The 13456-nt window shown below is 50.2% G+C and overlaps 4 protein-coding genes across 4 annotated transcripts; 3 read left to right on the top strand and 1 right to left on the bottom strand.

Annotated features, from left to right (window-relative positions):
* The first annotated feature begins 3414 nt into the window (after positions 1 to 3414).
* On the top strand, positions 3415 to 5144 carry F5B22DRAFT_418029 (formyl transferase). Its single transcript, XM_047971609.1, has 6 exons — positions 3415 to 3731; positions 3870 to 4140; positions 4264 to 4326; positions 4463 to 4474; positions 4529 to 4551; positions 4692 to 5144. The coding sequence occupies exons 1-6, from the start codon at positions 3669 to 3671 to the stop codon at positions 4941 to 4943; spliced, it is 684 nt and encodes a 227-aa protein (XP_047834515.1). The 5' UTR covers positions 3415 to 3668; the 3' UTR covers positions 4944 to 5144.
* A 1605-nt stretch (positions 5145 to 6749) lies between these two features.
* On the top strand, positions 6750 to 8888 carry F5B22DRAFT_659561 (uncharacterized protein; the record flags this gene model as incomplete). Its single annotated transcript, XM_047980209.1, has 2 exons — positions 6750 to 7308; positions 7426 to 8888. The coding sequence occupies 2 exons, from the start codon at positions 6750 to 6752 to the stop codon at positions 8466 to 8468; spliced, it is 1602 nt and encodes a 533-aa protein (XP_047834514.1). The 3' UTR covers positions 8469 to 8888.
* F5B22DRAFT_417995 (uncharacterized protein) lies at positions 8889 to 10347 on the bottom strand. Its single transcript, XM_047971608.1, has 2 exons — positions 10079 to 10347; positions 8889 to 9949 (listed from the first exon to the last, which is right to left on the bottom strand). Exons 1-2 carry the CDS (start codon positions 10155 to 10157, stop codon positions 9024 to 9026), a joined length of 1005 nt encoding a protein of 334 aa, XP_047834513.1. The 5' UTR covers positions 10158 to 10347; the 3' UTR covers positions 8889 to 9023.
* A 69-nt stretch (positions 10348 to 10416) lies between these two features.
* F5B22DRAFT_417922 (uncharacterized protein) lies at positions 10417 to 13395 on the top strand. Its single transcript, XM_047971607.1, has one exon. It carries the CDS (start codon positions 10567 to 10569, stop codon positions 13303 to 13305), a length of 2739 nt encoding a protein of 912 aa, XP_047834512.1. The 5' UTR covers positions 10417 to 10566; the 3' UTR covers positions 13306 to 13395.
* The last annotated feature ends 61 nt before the right edge of the window (positions 13396 to 13456 follow it).

Genomic DNA, 13456 nt, shown 5'->3' with positions numbered 1-13456 from the left:
TACCAAGCGACGTGTTGGGTGTCCACATCGCCCTCCTGCTTGGCCACTTCTAAGAGGCTCTAGGCTCTAGGCACTACCTGGTATTGTTTACATACTAGTAGCACTGTTAAGACGCCAGGGGGAGGGAGTTCGAGGTGCCAGGACAGGACGTCCATGTCAAAACAGGATTCTTCTCAATCAATATGCATACTCTGTAGGTTAGGTGAGGTACTTACTCTAGGTATGGTCCCAGGAACCGAGCATCTGTCCCCGCTGTCATTTCCGTCTCTGACTCCAGAGAATCTGCAGTAGCGCCGCCGTCGCCGCCGTCGCCGCCATCTCTCTTCAACACGTCGTCGACTTGGGATGACGGCTGTGGCTTACGGCAGGACTTGCTGCTCGTGCTTCGGCGTGCCCATACGGCTTTGTTTTGTCTTGATGGCCCTGGCACTATTTGCCCTGCCTGGATCTGGCATTGTCACTTTCAGGACAGGGAAGGCTGGCCAAGCTGCTGAAATCGGCGAAGCATTGCAGGAGGCTCGGCCGCACCAGGCGGTTTTAGGAAAAGCTTGCTCAGTGGCGTGCCCGTATGCTGGAGGACGGCGCCTCAATAAGCAATAGTAGGGAAGTATACGACCGGACTTACAGTCCAAAAGGAGGACGCATCGAACAATGTGTGCCCCGCCACCACGATCTCACGCTTTAAGTATTACGCGGAACACGTTGTTATTCTATTTTTATTCTTAATTTTTTTTCTTCTATTCTCCGCTTCGTTCTCCCCATACCATGGAAAGTCCAGTTGGCAGGTCATATACATACATACTTTAGGAGTCTACTCCCCAAAAAAAAAATCCGAGGAACATACACTATCTACGTCAGGATCGACAGGAGACACAAAGTCCCACCGATTCGAGATCTACGGCCAAGGCTCATCACGATGGACGGAATACCTACAAATAGATTAATCATTCGCTAGGCTCATTGACATCAATGGGTCAGAAGAGAATGCCCGCTGACGAGATGCTTAGAGAACCTGCGCGGATGACAGCACTCATCATCAAGGACGGCTTCTGGACGGCTATTCTAAGTAAAAAAAAAAAAAAAAAAACCCTGAACGCAGTGGGTCTGGTATACGTATGGTCTCTATGCTGTACCTAGTTTACTTAGGTTGTACGACACTACACTCTGTGTGAACTGTTCCACAGTAGCTGGACGATATTGCCTGTCTGGGCGAGTATGTAAGTGTGTATCATTCCATGTGATGTGATGCGGTGCGCATGACAACACATTACGCAAGCCGCCTGTTGCAGGTTTTCTTGATTACCAGGTAACTGGCAATATATTTTCCATGGCTTTTTTGTCGATTTCATATGCTTGATACTCTCGGCTCTTGCTTTTATTGTCAGTGGACAAAAGGCCGAGTCTGGTACGTGTGCTCCCGGATGCGGCGTAACTAGCTACCTACCCATCCGTCTTCTTGGCTCAAACACACCGCAATGAAGGATGTCAACACATAGGTAAAATAGGTAGGACTGCCACTGCTATGTGAATGTAGCATTCACCGGGCGTAAAATCCAAAGGTACAGGGCCGCGAATAAAATAAAATAAATAAAACCAACAATACCTACCTACATGGAAAAGAAGCCCGTGTTTCCCCACACATCATCTATGTACGAAGTAGACTTTGTGCAACTACTACTTGTTGAGTTAGCGAGCCATAAGTCTGCTCTAGCGTGTAGATCTTAGGTTCGTATTCAACTTCAACCAATCAATGCCGTTACGGCTGAAAGGCTACCCGGTTTTTCTTTTGCAAGCAAGCAAGATCCGGGATTTTCTAAATCATGGGTACTTTACCTACAGTAAAAATGGACTTGCACTACACCACATTCCGCATGTAGATAATTAGTACGATAAATAGTGTACGGGGTGCAGGTATTTATTCCATATCGGTGATCCATTATATGTGTAGGTACTATGTAAAGGGAAGACCATCCGGCACTTACATGAATGAATATTAAAAGGTCGTGGTACTACTATCCGCGCGTCTCGTCCCAATCTCATTTCATCTCGCCATCGGATCGCCAAGTTCTGCCATCTCAACGCATCCCATTCATTCTACGGAGAGGCACTGCATAAGTGTACAGTACCCATTCTTTACTAGGTACATCGACAAATTGGTCACATGGTGGCATCTTGAATTGCGCCCGCATCTCAACCAAATTCCTCGGGCATGAGCCAGATTCACATTAACGAAGCCATCCAATAGAGCATACCTAGCATGCACAGCGAGATGCCCAACAAGCTGTTTAGGTAGTAGACACTAAAGGGAAAGCGATGTGACGGTACGGTTACGATCGATTATGTAAGGATGGGATTTCATTGACGAGGTTTGTCGGCAAGCCCCTGGGTCCGGACTCTCCGGTTGGGCTCCCTACCGACCATACCACGGCGCCAATGGTCAAATTTCTCCGAACAGGTCGAACATCTGATCGGTATACGTAGTATTCATCACAATGGCTGCCTTCTCGCACTACCGTAGGAGATCAACGTTCCCAAAGAAACATATATGTGGGAAGCGGCTTATGTACGTAGCAATGCAGTCCCAGATTTGTAGTTTCAGCTAGATCAGTGGTGCAACCTAAGAGAATCAAGTAGATACGCACGAATCATGATACTACGTTTTATATCCCACTACGAAGTAAGTAGTAGGTAAACTGGAGCTAACCTAGCAGCGTCACAGCCGAGTCTGAGACATAGTATCGTCATTTGGTACATCATAACCCAAGGCCACCTTACCCATCCTCTGCCCATCCCTCCTCAACCCAGTACCCATAAATCTAGACTCTAGTCTACTGAGTACATAGTATTTCCTATCCAGAAATCCATTACATGTACTTCGAGGCATTTCCTAGTATGTATCAGGAAATCTGGTTCCTATGGTATTCGTAGAACCAGATGACAGCTTCCAGCCCGTCAATTACCTACTCTGACCTACCTACCGCAGTAGTCCCAATGTTGTACGCATTATGATTCTGATCACCGAAATGTGCATATTTTGAGGTATACATGCTGCAAACACTTGTACCTATGATAGTACTTACATACACTTACATCCTAGATCTCCTCATTGCCAATCGTGCCAAAATATTCATCTCAAGATCATCCCCACTTATTCACATGTAAGTATGTAGATGGACCTCTTGGCCTGTTGTTTCTTCCTCATGTCTTTCGAGGAAAGTATCCTCTTTGAAAGTGCTGTACATGTGACATGTGTAGGCAGGGAATTGAATGTGAATGTGCAGCATTGGTAGTGTTACGAAACTTCCGAGTTGCATCGTCAAGTCTGTGCCTAAGGCCGTAAGTAAGGATGAGGGGGGAGCTTGTGGTACAACTTGAAAAACGTAGCCCTTTATCGGAAGCACTCGTCGCGCACGCGTCTCATTCCGTCTCATTCCCCGCCATGAATTTTCGAGCTAAGACATTTGTGCCCCTCCACATAATTCACACCCACAATAGAGAGGAAACATCTGCTCTCTCAGTGTGATCTTTTTGCGACCAATTAAGTACGTAATTCCTTCTTCACAAGTAAGAAGCGCGGTGGACTGGTTGGCTGGCCCTGGCCTTGGTCCTCAACCGCTCATTCGGCCCATTCCTGCCTTAAACTCCCCGTTCTACCCGAGCTTCAAACCATGGTCGAATACAAGGCGAGGATCAGCTGCCTTGCCTCAGGCAATGGCAGCAATCTACAAGCAGTACGCATTTCAGATTCCAACTCCTCCTCCGCCTTGGCCAATACGGTAGCTTGCTTCTGAAACCCCGGAACATCAAAGAAGCTAGCTACTTTTCATGTTACCTACAAGCATCACTAACTAAGTCGTCAACTTTTATAGCTTATAGATGCCAGTGCTTCAGGTATCATCGCAGGCACCATCGTCAAAGTCACCGTCAACCGAAAAGATGCCTATGCGGTAAAGCGAGCGGAAAGCGCGCAGCCATCGATCCCTACCGACTACTTCAACCTTGTGAAGCATGGCTTTCTGGCGCCGGGCGAGAAGGACCCCGAGAAAGTCAAGGAGGCTCGCTTCGCTTACGACACAGCTCTCGCCGCGCGGATATTAGCCGATAAACCTGACTTAATAGTGCTGGCTGGATGGATGCATGGTGAGTGATGATGCGCTTCTTCTCTATCCCAGTGGGCAACTATGTTGGATCATGGACGCACTGCCATCTATAACGCATTGCTATTTTCTTTGAAGATACTCTGGCTAAAGTAGAACAACGTAGTAATGAGCCCTGGGTTTCTCAACCCTGTGGCCGCCGCTGGCGTTCCAATAATCAACTTACACCGTATGCTTACCCTCCCCCCCAAGTGTCACTTTCAACTTGCTCTAGCTGCCCGTAGAGGCGAAAATTCCTGATAGAGCTCCTTCAACCCTCCCCCTTTTCACGTGAAAGAGGAAATACTGACTCTAGCAATCCATAGCTGCGTTACCAGGTATGTTATCACTTACTCTAGAATTCTGTTCACTGTCTAATAATCTTCTACTAGGCATGTACGATGGCGCGGGGGCGGTAAGACTGTTCTCTTCATCACCATTCTTGACTACGACTGAGGACAAAGTTTCTGCCACGTCTGCTTGATACCACTATGCCCGAAAGGTCACCTACTTTGGTTCTACGCTATGAATAACTGACACCTTGGCTTTTGGTAGATTAAACGAGCATATGATGACTTCCAAGCTGGAAAACTTGCGAATGGCATCACAGGAATCATGATCCACTACGTTGTGGAAGAAGTCGATCGTGGTGCGCCTGTCTTGACTCAAGAAGTGGAAATACGCAAGGGAGAGAGTCTAGAAGATCTCGAGCAAAGGATACATGGATTCGAGCACGAGTTGATTGTGAAGGCCACGGCGTTGCTTGCAGAGAAGATCGTAGCCGCCAAAGGATCTACAACTAGCTAGGACGGAAGGCTCCGAAGCACGGGGTGTGAAGAATGGAAGAAGGCTTGAACAGGGCTCCCATTCGGGAATCTTCTGCAGGCCGAAGCGGATATGCTACGGGGATGTTACTGCAGCTTCTTGATGCATTTGAGATCTCCCTCCACCGCCACGGCACCGAACAGGATTCAGGTAGCAAACCATCCAATTGCCTTCCACGGTGCCGGGTAGCTCGAGATAAGAGTCGAGGTCTAGCGAGAGTTTTGCATCTTGACCTCCCCTCACGCAACATGTGCTCCAAAGCCTACCTAGACGCACTGCGCATCGTCAATTTTCCAGGAGTTGTACAAACTCACACTGTTTGTGCCTTTTTTTTTTTTTTTTAACCTTGCTGTTACCAGTAGAGACTTTCCATGACCAGGTATAATGGTTGTTTTACGTTCGCACCGAGTGGTCAGGAGATATCATCCAAACCATCCAGGGACTTTGGATGATTTTGGGTCCCACTTGAGTCTGTTCTCAAACGAAGTGACCATAAAGTGGCACTTTCTGCGGCAGATCCGTACTCGGAGGGTCCAGGGTCGCAGACGGTATGTAGGTTGTTTTGATCCAAGCCAATCAAGGCGTGCTGGTTTCCTGCCCAGGCATAATTACCCTGGTATAAGCGGGCTGACAGGCATTTATACCTACATTATCTTACATAGCATACGAGTCATGATATGGTGACCGTATGCAGACCCCCCGCATTCGACGTGATGAAAAGCAAAGAATGCCTGATGATAACAGTGGAAAAATTTGACGAGGCCGTGAAGCCTTGACTGCTGACATGACCTGCGTGTACTACAGTGTGTATCGAGGGGATCAGTGTCTACCTTTACCTACCTACTCAAATATACCTCAATTGCCGTTACTAGTGTATTTATCCTACCTACTTACGTAGTATAGCAAGGGTAGCTGAGACTTAGTCCTTACTCGACTACGTTTGCAAGCTCGGACAGAGAACTCGGACAGAGAACTCAGGCTTGGTTAGAGCAGAGCAGAAGCAGAGGTTACCTAGAGTAGCATTCCAGCCGTGCGCCCTGGAGACGGCCAAGGAGCCAAGCGCAGGCCTAGGCTGGATTCTGCAAAAGATCGGACCCCGTTTAGCGGAGCTTCGTCTCGGAATCACGCCGCCCACTGTGTTACGGGCTGCACGCAATGGCGCCTGCAGTCGAACGCCCAGCCATGTGCTCGGCGGCGCGCGCGCGCACACTCGCTCTACTTACCTACATAGTGTAGTCTCTCTCCTATTTGCTGCTGATCTATCTGACTTACCATTACTGTACATAGTAATGTAGTAGTCTCGGTAGGTAGTCTAGTAGATAATACCGCAACTTCGCCGCACCTTTGCCTGCTGCTACTTTACTTACCGGTACTTACTTAAGGACTAGGTTGGTATCTGGGGAGTATATACTGTATGGAACGGCCAGTATCACCTTCCAAACCCTCGAGCTCCTCCTGCGACCCTCTAATCCTCTACTTAATACCAGGTACCCTAGTCAGTCCCTACCTAGGTGAACTGAGTTTGCGCTCAGACCTCTGGTTCGCCTACCCATTGTTTATTTTGTGCAAAACACATAAGAGCTCCCTCTCGTCTTGCTCGTTAACATCAATAAAACAAAAGAGAAGAAAAGAGAAGAAGAGAGAAGAAAAGAGGGAAAGGCAAACCGAGGCAAAGCAAACCAGATAAAGCTTAAACCTTGATCGAGTAAGAAGCAGCTGCAGCTTCGAAGCAAAAGCGGGAAGAAACAAGCAACCAATCAATCAATCTACCTCGTCATAATCATCACTATGGACTTCACACGCTCGGCCTCGACTTGGAGATCCCCTTCTCGCGGCCGTAGCCGCAACAACAGCACCCACAGAGGCCATTCTGACCACCCGCGTGCCTCGGCCCTCACGCAACTGCTGAGCCGCTCTCATCCAAGTCACACCTACGGCACTTCCTGGCGCGGGGGGGTCATTGACGATGAGGAAGCCTTGCTGGCACATTCCATTTCCTCTCACGAGCTCGGTGATGATGAGCATCGCCGATCCCAGGCTGATGAGCGCCGACTCAGCCAGATCCTGAACAGTGACCCTGTGCGGTCCATGCGTTTGATTGGAAACTCAAACCCTCGCTACAAATGGGAACGATACTGGAAGTCGGAAGAGCAATTGAAGACCTTCTCGAAGCCCGTGCGGCAATACTACGAGCGCATCAACTACCTCGTCCAACAATACCTATACATTGACCGCTTACTAGACAGCAGTCTACCCCACGACCTTCTCAATGAATACAATGACCTCCCACACAACTCATCCAAAGGTGTTGTTGAAGTTCCCGAGACCATTACGGAAGAGACTGGGAGTTTACCGAAATCTATCACGATTCCCGTGGGCAACAGATCCTCGAACGACACCGGCTCGGACGGTGTTAGCGGCAGCCTCACAACCCCAGATGATAATTCTTCATTACCAAAAACAGGTTCAACAAAGAAGGTCAAGCGCACACCCAAGGACATCTATCGGCCCTCGGAAGTTACACCTCTGTTCAACCACGAAGAGGAAGACGAGGAAGACGAGACACCTAAACCTGAGGTCCCCGAACCTGAGGACGACGATGACATCGATAGTAGCGATCCAATTGTCACACTTGCTATCTACGTAAACTTCGCCGCGAACTTCCTCTTGCTTGCCGGAAAGATCGTCGTCATGATCTCCGTCTCGTCCATGTCCGTACTGGCAAGTTTGGTCGATGCGATCCTGGATTTCCTGTCCACCGTCATCGTGTGGATAACGACGGCCCTGATATCCCGTCAAGACCAGTACAAATACCCCGTCGGAAGGCGGAGGCTCGAACCCCTAGGTGTCCTGGTATTCTCCGTTATTATGATCACCTCCTTTGTGCAAGTAGCACTACAATCTATCCAGCGACTCGCATCGGGAGACCACAAGATCATCGAGCTTGGTATCCCCGAGATCTCGATCATGGTTGGTACGGTTGTGATCAAGGGCCTTTGCTGGATCTGGTGTCGACTAGTGAAGAACTCGAGCGTGCAGGCCCTCGCCGCCGACGCCATGACCGACGTGATCTTCAACACGGGATCCATCATATTCCCTATTGCCGGCTTCTACTTGGGCATCTGGTGGCTCGACGCGCTGGGCGGTCTCCTGCTCTCCCTGGTCGTCATCAAGAACTGGTCCCAGACCTCGCTGCAGCATATCAAGAACTTGTCAGGCTTCTCTGCCACCGCTGATCAGCGGAACATCCTCCTCTATCTCACCATGCGCTTCGCCAAGACCATCCGCCAGATCCAGGGCATCCAGGCCTACCACTCCGGCGACAAGCTCATCGCCGAGGTAGACATCATCCTCGACGCGAGCACGACATTGCGGGATTCTCACGATCTCAGCGAGAGTCTTAGCTACGTGCTTGAGTCGGTCCCGATTGTCGATCGCGCGTTCGTGCACGCTGACTACTCGAGCTACAACTTCCTTCCGACACATATGGAGCAGCAGAGCGGATAGATATCGTGTTTATCGCCGCCACCTCTTTCTCAGAAAACAAAGTCTTGTAGAGCTGGGCGAGAGGGTGCGGTATCCCGTAGATTAGCCCCCCAAATCGGCGGTAGATGTAAGAGGCGGTGCTGAGGATGAAATGCTCCCCGACAAACCACCGCCTTCCTCCCTCCTTGTAACATTAAAAAATACGCCTTGGACATAAAAGTATGGTATGAGCGCGGAGTAAAGCCAGCCACACGATTCCTTTAAAAACCGGAAAGAAAAAAAAAGTGTGTGAGTCTCATCGCCCATGTTTTATTTATCTCTTAGCAGCACGTTAGCATTTTCCATTATTCAGCGTTCTCGATAAGTTCAAGGTCATGTAGTAGGTAGGCGTCTCGTAGTCGCTCAACTCGTTCGCTCGGTCGCTTTTAAAAGTATATTATCCTTTCCCCAACTTTTCATCCTTACGATTTGCAAGGATAGCTGGGAAGGGGGGAAACCGGAAAGAGAGAGTGAGAAAAGAATAACAAAACTGTCATTATCCCGTCCATGTTGTGTGTGTGTGTGTGCGTGTTCGTTTTACCCATCTTGCCCGAGTGCCTGCCACGAGAGATAGACCTGGAGCGCGCCCTCGACGCTCTGCACGAGGCCGAAGAAGATGGTCACCAGGAACACGAGGATGGCGACCCAGAACGTGTACCACTGCACGCCGTTCCGGCGGTCGTGCCACCACTGCGACAGCGTCTGCGGCCGCGCCTCGTCGAGCGCCTGCCTCAGCACCACGAGCCGGTCGTGCCAGTAGACGAAGTTCTCGAAGCGGCGCGCGCGCGCGTTCAGGCTGCCGCACTCGGCGAGCGCCGGGTCCAGATCGTGCGTCGCGACCTGCGCCGCCAGCCACGACGCCGTCCTACTGTCGTTCTGCGGGAGCAGGAGCGATAGCGTGCGCAGCGTCTCGTCGACGAAGGCAGGCGGGAATAAAGGGTTGTCAACGGCCCGTTGGAACTTCAGGAACGCCGCGCAGTCGAAGATGGATACCGTCTTGTCGTCGTCCACGAGCCGGAGGTGGTCCGCGAGGTTCCGCGTCCATTCTATCCGCATCCCGCCTATCCTCGTCAGATTCAGCGCCGTGAAGATCCGCCCGATCTGCGCGTTGTCCGGGTGCAGCTTTACGCCGCCGTTGCTGGCAGGCCCGAAGTACGCGCTTGTGAAGTCCCGGAGCGTGCCGGCGTCCCAGTGGATCGTGTTCGGGCCGTCTGTGCCCAGGGGCGGCTCGCCGATGCTCGTCATGATGAGGAGTCTGGAGCACAGGTTTAGGGACCCGTTGACGCTGTTGTGGGTGTTTGGTGAGCTTCCTCCGACGAGTTTCTTTGAGACTTCTTGGTGAAGGCTTGTTCGCTCCTTGTCTTGGTGGATCTGAGATATGATCTCGACTACGTCCGCGTGAGTTGAGACGGAGACGTGTCGGCCTCCGTCTAGAAGGAATTTATGACATTGGGAGGCGTAGTCTAGCGCGTGTTAATTGCCATATTCCGACTCCTTGTTCATTTCACTCACTGCGAGGTATTAGTATCCATGATTTGATGATGCATTCCGTAATTGGGTGTTTCACTTAAGGTGTTGTGTTTTCTACATACCAGTTAAAGTAAAAGTCCATGTACTCAAGATCTTCTTGCGTTGGATTTGCTGAACCCCATAACTTGAGAAGAAGCTCATCTCTCGTATCGGAGTAAATTGGGCCCGTTAAAGGAACGGCTAATCGTGCGTTCATGATGATACTACGTTGCTTAAGTATTTATCAATAAGATACGAAGATTTTCGGCATCAAGCGAAGAGCGGATGAGCATGCCTTTTCTATTGGTGCTCTCGATATCGAACCTCCGAGACTGGCTGGCGGTGGCGCAGTATGTCGAGAATGCCTTGACTAGGCGGACATGGATCTCAGCCCCATTCATACCGCATCTTGAACGGCCCCCAACGGCATTCTATATAAGAGCAAGCTGGAATTAACAGTGCGGGGAACTCCCTTCAGTCATCGAAATGTGATACCTCAGCCTTTATCTCAGTAAAATCTTATGGCGTAAGTAGAATGCATTTTCGGGCTGTTTTGATGCTATAGTTCGCGATGCAGAGTCTCCTTCGACCTCAGACGTACCCGTATGCGAGCTCTTCAACGGGGCCATATCGGGGACTTTTAGTTCGCAAGTATCCTTGTTGGGATGCGCAAGGCTCTGTGAGAGACACCTTCACGAATGAGATCGCGGGAAAGATTAAGGAGTGTCTGGAACAATGTCTCCCGGAATCTAACTCTTTCGTCGGGTTTTCGCTCTTCATGGTCGGGAAAGTTCCAGAGAAAACTAAGCCCACTATAATGATCGTATCGGATGATAAAGTCCGCAGGAAGGCGGCTTTCCAGATGGTCAAGACAAAGAAGATCCTATCCAAGTATCCGGGCTTCGAGTTGGGACATTGTTCCGTTGCAGCCGAATTCAAGGATCTCAAACCACTCGGGACGGATACTAGCCCGTCAGCGTCTATCCTAGAATCTACCGAGGATGATGGTGGTCTCCAATACATAGGAGATGAATATGGTGCTGGACCGGAAGTGCTAAGCTTGCTCTCAGCAGAGGTGTGTGCCTTCGAGTATCCGAACGGCATAAAACCTACCCGGCTCTACTTCCACACATCACCACACTTGCACTCGCATTGCTTGGCCTCTGCCACCTGTGGTGGGCTGTTCAGGTTTGAGGGTGACATATACGCTCTTACGATGGCTCATGCTATCAAGCCGAATCATTGTGCCAACACGAGCCCCCAGCAATGGGAAGCTCAGACCGACTCATCAAGCGACTCGGATGATTTTGAGATCACTGGGATGGATGATTGGGATGACGAGGAAGATGGTTCAGACAACAGGACCTTAACGGCTATCACAAGTCCAGGGAGCAAAACTCCCTCAGAGTTGTCCGACTCTGAGGAAAGCTTGCTGAGTTTGCTTAAACGCCACGACTCACAACGCTCATCTGATATGAGTACCCGAACACGCATCACTAGCGCACCGTCTGTTATTCTTGAAGATGATGCTGCTGTTGATGCATGTGAGTGCAATGAGCTTGAGTGCGAGGATGAATTACCTCTAGATTGCGTGCGGATCGGCACCGTGGTTGCTGTTGACCTTGAAATGGATATTGCCGTGGTTAAAGTGGACGCAGAGACCTATGGAAAGGCCGACCCTTTAACACATTCGATTTCGGATGCGCTCAACCGCGATTTCATCCACGATTTCTTCAACGATGACCTAACCAACACGTCTACTACGGTGGAAACTATGCACCAATGGGAGATCAAGGGGCAACGCTCCCAGGTGCCCTTTTTTGGCCGACTTCCTGGGACGAGCAATTTCTTAGAGTTACACAGCGTACGACTAAGTACATCGCTTCGCCCCGGTGATAGCGGTAGTTGGGCATACGATGGTCAGGGGGCATGGGCTGGTTTCGTTGTAGCTGGAAATCCGAACTCCGTGTCATGTTTGTTGCTTCCTGCTAGGCCGGCTTTACAGTCAATGCTTTCGCTACTGCGCAGACGAGTGCTTGCCGAAGCGCCGCTCCATTCCGACATGTCAGAACGACAACTAGCTCGGAACCTACAGCGCAATTTTGATAGTAGCAGAAGTCCTAGCCCTGACTCCAAACCGGTTCCCGGCAAAGGGGATATCGGCAAAGCACTCTATGATTTTTTAGCCCCTCTCAGACATAAGGCAGATGATGATACGAAGACTGTTGCGAGCAGTTTACCTCCCCCTAGTGTGTTTAGCCAGCGCATGGACCGTGGCACACCATCTACGACAACGTACTCTGTTGCAACGTCGTATGAGAACAGACATCCTGTCCAAGAAAGTCCGTTTCAATATGGCGCGTCAACGGACCCAACTTCTGTAAGCAAAAGCGATTTCATGCAGGGTCAAGTAGCTCAACTACGACGAGAACTCGAAAGGGCATGGGAGATCATACAGGAGAAAGACAAGCGTCTATATCAGTACATCACAGACCACACAAAGAATGACACATCGGCCGCGAGGAACGATCTTTTCCTTGTCCATCAAGATGATCTCGCATCTACATCACAGCTCTCTAGCCAAGACCCGGCACAGACACAGCAACAATCAAGTCCTTCAGGTGAATCACCTCCTCAACTTACCTTCGTGCCGGAGAAACCCCACGCAGAAACTCCCCAGACGCCGGTAGATATCGAAGCGGCGCGACTGAAGAAGTTCAAAGCATTGCAGACTGAGCTGGAGACTAATCACGCCGTTATGAAAGAGCTGAGGACGTCGTGGCAGAGACAAGTAGATGCAAATGAAGCACTGCACCGGGAAAACAGAGAGTTGAAAGGGGCCATGTCGCGCGCGATAGCAGCAATTGAGCATATGCAAATTGATGGGGGAGATTCTGGAGGATTACCGATTCTTGGTTCTGACTTGCGACACGCGCTTTTCAAATACACCCCCTCAGGATCCGCTGCTACCACGATCAAAGGCAAGACGGAGCCTGGCAAAACCAGCCTTAAGGATACCTTATCCTCGGAAGAGCTTAGCAGGAGGATGAAAGAGCGCATCACCCGCGACAGTCGGAGAGCTCGGAGAATGGAACGGCTTGAGAACCCTACAACAAGCTCGACGAGGCCGAGCGTCACGTTTCCAGCGAGCAGAAAAGGAATCGAGAGCGTGCCGGAACTAGACGAGCCCGATTCCGAAGCAGATGATGCGCCTGTCTACCAGGAAGGCAGCTCTGAGAAGGCAATCATAGAGAGAATGCCTTGGAGAGGACCAGTCAAGTCTAAATTCGGCAAATGGGCCTTCTCCTAGAATTTCGCCTAGGTCCTGCGTGGAAAGGCACAATTAAGATAACAGGGGGGACAATGGGAGTTAGAAGCAGACCCCATCATTCATCCCCATCGACAAATTTTCAGACACACAAGGGCCTTGTGGAAGTGTCTATTTCTTTGTTTGGAAGGGA

Source organism: Xylaria bambusicola, assembly GCF_022495145.1.
Source record: "Xylaria bambusicola strain CBS 139988 unplaced genomic scaffold F5B22scaffold_5, whole genome shotgun sequence".
NCBI lineage: Eukaryota > Fungi > Ascomycota > Sordariomycetes > Xylariales > Xylariaceae > Xylaria > Xylaria bambusicola.
This window is presented reverse-complemented; position numbering and strand designations above follow the sequence as displayed.

What these genes read in the sequence shown, in the direction of transcription:
- F5B22DRAFT_418029 (XM_047971609.1), top strand. Translation starts at nt 3,669, where the DNA reads ATGGTCGAATACAAGGCGAGGATCAGCTGCCTTGCCTCAGGCAATGGC. An exon ending in GCTGGCTGGATGGATGCATG is followed by an intron (nt 4,141 to 4,263) that starts GTGAGTGATGAT and finishes AGAACAACGTAG; the next exon opens with TAATGAGCCCTGGGTTTCTC. An exon ending in TGTACGATGGCGCGGGGGCG is followed by an intron (nt 4,552 to 4,691) that starts GTAAGACTGTTC and finishes GGCTTTTGGTAG; the next exon opens with ATTAAACGAGCATATGATGA.
- F5B22DRAFT_417995 (XM_047971608.1), bottom strand. Translation starts at nt 10,157, where the DNA reads ATGAGCTTCTTCTCAAGTTATGGGGTTCAGCAAATCCAACGCAAGAAG. An exon ending in ATGGACTTTTACTTTAACTG is followed by an intron (nt 9,950 to 10,078) that starts GTATGTAGAAAA and finishes AACACGCGCTAG; the next exon opens with ACTACGCCTCCCAATGTCAT.
- F5B22DRAFT_417922 (XM_047971607.1), top strand. Translation starts at nt 10,567, where the DNA reads ATGCAGAGTCTCCTTCGACCTCAGACGTACCCGTATGCGAGCTCTTCA.